The following is a 5848-nucleotide window of genomic DNA, read 5'->3' as shown; positions in this document are numbered from 1 at the left end:
CCATAAGATGGCGGAAATGGTCCCATAAAGTCAATGCCCCATACATCAAAAAGTTCCACTTCTAGAATTGAATTCAGGGGTAGCTCATTTTTTTTACACATATTTCCCGTCCTTTGAAATTGATCACAACCCTTGCAAAATTCTTTTGCATCTTTGAAAATTGTTGGCCAATAGAAACTCGATTGAAATACCTTGGCTGCTGTCCTTTGCCCTCCAAAATGACCTCCATATGGAGATGCATGACATTGTTCAAGAATTGTTGGTATTTCACTGTCTGGAATGCATCTTTTCATTATGTCGTCTCCACATTGTTTAAAAAGAAAAGGTTCATCCCAAAGTAACTTTTTGATTCATGGAAAACCTCTTCCTTTGTTGATAATTTCTCTTTGGTTATGATGGCACAAGCCAAAAAATTTGCTATGTCTACATACCATGGAGTTGCTGTCATTCTGCTACTGCTGTAGCTGCTGCTATTGCTGTTTATCCCAAGCAGCTGTTCATCCGGAAATGCATCATCAATTTCTTTGCTATTGACCTTTTCTTCCATGTTCTCCATTATAGATAAGTGATCCGCTACATGATTATTAGCTCCTTTCGTGTCCACGATTTCTATCTCGAACTCTTGTAACAGTAGAATCCATCTAATTAATCTTGGCTTGGCATTCGGTTTCATCATTAGGTGCTTGATTGCTGCGTGGTCAGTGTACACTTTCACCTTCGCTCCAAATAAATAAGCTCTGAACTTTTCAACAGCGAATACTACGGCCAACAATTCTTTTTCAGTGGTTGTATAATTCACTTGAGCCTAATTCAACGTTTTGCTGGCATAATAGATAGGATGAAGTACCTTCCCCTTTTTCTGTCCTAACATTGCCCCCACAGCATGGCCACTAGCATCACACATCAACTCAAATGGTGAATTCCAATCGGGTGTTGACATTATAGGAGCTGTGGTCAGCGCTGTCTTTAATGCTTGGAAGGCAGTCATGCATTGTTTGTCAAAAACGAATTTTCTATTTGACTCCAACAAACTACACAATGGTTTTGCAATCTTGGAGAAATCTTTAATAAACCTCCTATAAAACCCTGCATGGCCCAAAAAGCTTCTTATACCTTTAACTGACGTAGGTGGATTCAATCTTTCAATAGCTTCTATCTTGGCTCTATCAACTTCTATTCCTCTTCTTGAGATCTTGTGGCCTAACACTATTCCCTCATTGACCATAAAATGACATTTTTCCCAATTCAGTACAAGATTCTTCTCTTCACATCTTTGTAGAACCTTCCCTAAATTGCACAAACAAGTCTCAAAAGATTCTCCATAAACCGAAAAATCATCCATGAATATCTCCATAAATGTTTCTACCATATCTGTAAAAATGGCCATCATGCAACGTTGAAATGTCGCTGGAGCATTACATAGTCCAAAGGGCATTCGTCTAAAGGCAAAAATTCTATATGGGCATGTGAATGTAGTTTTCTCTTGATCTTCTGGACTGATTGTAATTTGATTGTATCCCGAATAACCATCCAAGAAGCAATAATGTGACTTTCCAGCAAGCCTATCAAGCATTTGATCAATGAATGGTAAGGGAAAATGATCCTTACGTGTCGCTTTGTTTAGCCTTCTATAATCCATGCAAATTCTCCATCCATTCACTATTCTAGTGGAGATCAACTCATTGTTCTCATTTGCCATTACTGTTATCCCTCCTTTCTTCGGAACACATTGAATAGGACTGACTCAGCTGCTGTTTGCAATTGGATAAATTATTCCAGCATCTAGCCATTTGAGAATCTCCTTTCTAACAACCTCCTTCATCATGGGATTTAATCGTCTTTGTTGCTCAATGGACTTAACTTTTCCTTCCTCCAATTGTATTTTGTGCATGCATAGTGAAGGGCTAATTCCTTTTATATCCGCCAATGTCCAACCTATCGCCCCCTTGTGCTTCTTCAATGTTTCTAGGAGCATATCCTCTTGAGTCGAGGATAGTGTCGCTGAGATGATGATGGGTAGTGTCTTCTTGTCACCTAAATAAGCATACTTAAGGTTAGGTGGTAGTGGTTTCAAGTCCAGCTGCGGCGCTTCCTCAATAGATGGTCTCATCGGTGAACTCTTTCTTCCCTCACATTCTAGTGACTCAAAAGTTCTGTTGAATTCACCTAAAACTGCTAACTGTTCTATTCTGTCATTCCAGCTGCTGTCTTCTTCCTGCCCGCTTTCCCCATCATCCCATTCCTCGGTCGCTGGTTGTTCTGTCAATTCATACACTGCTGAGCATTCTTTTGTCACTGCTGGATATTTCATGCTGTCATTGATATTAAATTCAACTTTTTGGTCACCCATTCTTAACGTGATGGTTCCTTTGTAGACATCGACTAATGTTCTTCCGGTCTTTAAAAATGGCCTCCCCAAAATAATTGGAACATCATGATCGGCTTCATAATCTAAAATGATAAAATCTGCAGGAAATGTGAATTTGTCAACTTGAATTAAGATGTCCTCAATCTTTCCTTCGGGATAAGTGAAAGATCGATCTGCTAGTTGAAGAGTGACTGTAGTTGGTCTAGCTTCACCAATACCTAACTTTTTGTAAATAGACAGCGGCATTAGATTAATGCTTGATCCCAAATCACATAATGCTCGACCTAGCTTCTTCCCTCCTATTGATATTGGAATTGTGAATGAACCGGGGTCTTTCTCCTTTAGCGGGATCTTGTTTTTCAATATTGCACTACACTCTTCATTCAATGGTACCACCTTGAATTCTTCAAACTTTCTTCTATTGGTGAGCACATCCTTCAAGAATTTCACATAATTTGGCATTTGCTTCAAAGCTTCAATTAATGGTATATTTATGTGAATTTCCTTAAATATGTCCATGAACTTCTCAAAGTGGGCTTCTTCCTTCTTTCTTTTTATTCTTTGTGGAAAAGGAGGTGTTGGTGTGTATATTCTGCTTTCTTGTCCACTGCTGACTGATGTTTGTGTTTTAGGAGGCTTCACAATTTCTGCATAATTTCTGCTGTGTTCTTTCTATACAGCAGCTTCTGCATCATTTTTGTTGTGCTCTTCTTGCACAACGGCTTTCTCCTTTCTCTGCTGTGTATCAGCAGTTTCTTGAGAGCGACTATCACCGTGTTCTTTAATTTTTTTCTCCTCTGCTGGGTATTTATTTCCCACTTCTCAACTCTATTGCTTGACATTGTTCCATTCCCTCTCTTTTTGGCATTTCGGTGTCTGCTGGCAGCTTACCAAGAGGTCTATTTCGTAACTCATTTGCTAATTGACCTACTTGAACTTCCAAATTTCGCAATGATGCTTGTTGACTTTGTATCACAGCATCATTTTTAGCCATATATTCCTTTATTAGGCTCTCAAGCGATGTTCCCGGTATGTGTTGAGCTTGGCTAGTTCCTTCCCCTTGGGTGGTGGCTTGTTGAGAACCATATGTCAATTGATTTTGTAATCCAAAACCCGGAGGGTAATTTGCTTTAGGGGGCATTTGTTGGTTGTACGAGCCTTGTCCCTTCCATGAGAAATTTGGATGATTTCTCCACCCCGGATTATAAGTATTTGAGAAGGGGTTATTTTTCGGGTTGCCTTGACTAACTTGATTCCCGACATAGAAAATTGAGGTCAGATTGCTTGAACATTGATCAAAGGTGTGTTCCTCTCCACAACATACACAAGATTCGGCTGCTGTCTGGTTAATTACAGCAGCTGTATGGACTGGTGCTTTGATATTGGAGTCTTGCCCCAACGCTAGATTTTGTAAAATATTAGTCACCGAAGCTAGTTGAGCATTGATAGAGGACAAAGCATCAACTTCAAGTACTCCTTGAGTCTTCCTTCCTGGGTTGCTTCTCACATCGGCCCATTGACAATTGTTAGATGCTATTCTCTCTAAAATCTCATATGCTTCATTGTATGTCTTTGACAAAATAGCTCCATTGGCGGAAGCATCAACTACTTGTTTAGTAGCAATATTTAATCCATTGTAGAAAGTCTCCATTTGTATACAATGAGGTAGTCCATGGTGAGGACACTTTCTAAGCATCTCCTTAAATCTCTCCTAAGCTTCACTTAGTGTCTCATCTTCAAACTATTGAAAAGCAACAATCTCATTTCTGAACCGTGCATTTCTCGTGGGTGGGAAATACTTGATAAAAAATTTCTCTGCTAGACTATTCCACGAATCAATTGTTCCCGGTGCTAAGGTATTCAACCATGATTTAGCACCATCCCTCAATTAATATGGGAATAAGCTCAGTCTAATCACATCTTTATCCACTCCTTGAAATCGAAATGAGTCACTAACTCCCAAAAATGACTTTAGGTGTAGGTGAGGATCTTCCGACGGTAGTCCATGAAATTGCCCAATGGTTTGCAGCATTTGAAACATCACAGGTTTTAGCTCAAACGTGGTTGCTTGTATTTCGGGTATAATGATGCACGGATTTAGCTCTTCCACAGCTGGGTGTGCATATGCTCGGATCGCTCTTTCTCTGTCATCTGCTAAATGAATGGCATTGGCAGTAATTCTCTCTTGATTAGCCATCATCACTGGATTTTCAAACTCCCGATTTAGTTGGGCCATTTGCTGTATATTCTGTTTTGTCATTTCCTTTTTCTCCCTCAACCTTCGTCTAAATATTCTCTCTATTTCAGGATCCAAAATAAATTCCAAACCCGTAGGTGGGTTCATACACAGAATTTTGCAGCAGTAAACTCAATTCTTCAGCAGTAAATACAGCAGTAGGAACACTCAGCTTACTATGACTTCTTGTTGGCTCCCGCTCACAAAAATCTACAACAAGTAAAATAACCAAATTAGGTTCTCCGGCAACGGCGCCAAAAACTTGATTGCTTGTGGATGTATATAATAAAATGATGTAAAATTCACAAGAATAAGTGCAAGTATACACTATCACAAGTAGCAAGTAATAAGTAAATTATCGATTCCACAGGGAACCTATCTTTTTGGTTAATTTTATCGCTGGAAATTAAGTGAGTTTTTTGGTAACATTTAAATGGGTGTTGGAGATTTTAACTATTTAAACAAAACTAAAACAGAGTGCCACTGCTGTCGAAAAACAGAAAATGATGAGAAAATAAACTATAATATGGAAAGTTCGGCTAAGAGAGATTAAATATAGATAAGTTGTTGAGTTTTGTGGTAGATTTTAGTTCCTTTTAATAGATTCTCAAGCCCACTTCCGAGGGTCATGAATGATGATTATTTCCATAATCGTTGTATTTTCTATTAACAAGGCTCTAGGAGAAGAATTATTCCTAACCCTTCTATTACCCTTCAAGTCTTCTTGATATGGAACTAGAGTATTAAAGAGAATTTCATTGCTCCCTCTCTTCTCCCGAATAAGAGAACAACTATGTATGTAAAGTAACTAATTAAACATACATGTAAATCAATAACAACAACTCTTTAATAAACTAAAATCATACCATCAACATACTTAAACTATATAAAACTCTCTCGCCTCCCCTATAAAGTTTAGGTTTCCATACAAACTGAATTAAACAAAGGAATCCGCATCTTCATCATGTAAAATTGATGGAATAAGGAAAGAGAATAAGGAAATAGAGAGTTATCCCGGTTTGTTGCCGTTCGTCAATGGATGTTCCCTTCTCTTGAGCTCTCACGTCCACCTCTTTGCTCTAATCAATCCTTGTTGGTCTTCTTTTCCTTCTGCTGGATTAGGGTTTTCTTCTTCTTCTCTGGTTTCACAACAGTCACTGCAGCAGAAGTTGCTGCTGTGTAATTCAATTTTCTCCCCAAAATGTGGTTCTTTTCCTATTGGTCTTCCTTTTCCTTTTATATTC

General features: G+C 38.6%; 1 protein-coding gene and 1 non-coding gene across 2 annotated transcripts; one reads left to right on the top strand and one right to left on the bottom strand.

Annotated features, from left to right (window-relative positions):
- Nucleotides 1–431: 431 nt before the first annotated feature.
- On the bottom strand, nt 432–4019 carry LOC111785639 (the record flags this gene model as incomplete). The annotated part of the gene is given in 3 exon segments (XM_023666013.1): nt 432–1717; nt 1811–2841; nt 3260–4019. Coding segments are annotated over 3 exon segments (3077 nt in total), but the record flags the coding sequence as incomplete, so codon positions are not given.
- A 16-nt stretch (nt 4020–4035) lies between these two features.
- Nucleotides 4036–4141, top strand: LOC111785640. The gene has a single exon (XR_002813683.1). It is a non-coding gene; the product is annotated as a small nucleolar RNA R71 (small nucleolar RNA).
- Nucleotides 4142–5848: the final 1707 nt, after the last annotated feature.

The sequence above is a fragment of the Cucurbita pepo genome, unplaced genomic scaffold (genome assembly GCF_002806865.2).
Source record: "Cucurbita pepo subsp. pepo cultivar mu-cu-16 unplaced genomic scaffold, ASM280686v2 Cp4.1_scaffold000612, whole genome shotgun sequence".
Lineage (NCBI taxonomy): Eukaryota > Viridiplantae > Streptophyta > Magnoliopsida > Cucurbitales > Cucurbitaceae > Cucurbita > Cucurbita pepo.
This window is presented reverse-complemented; position numbering and strand designations above follow the sequence as displayed.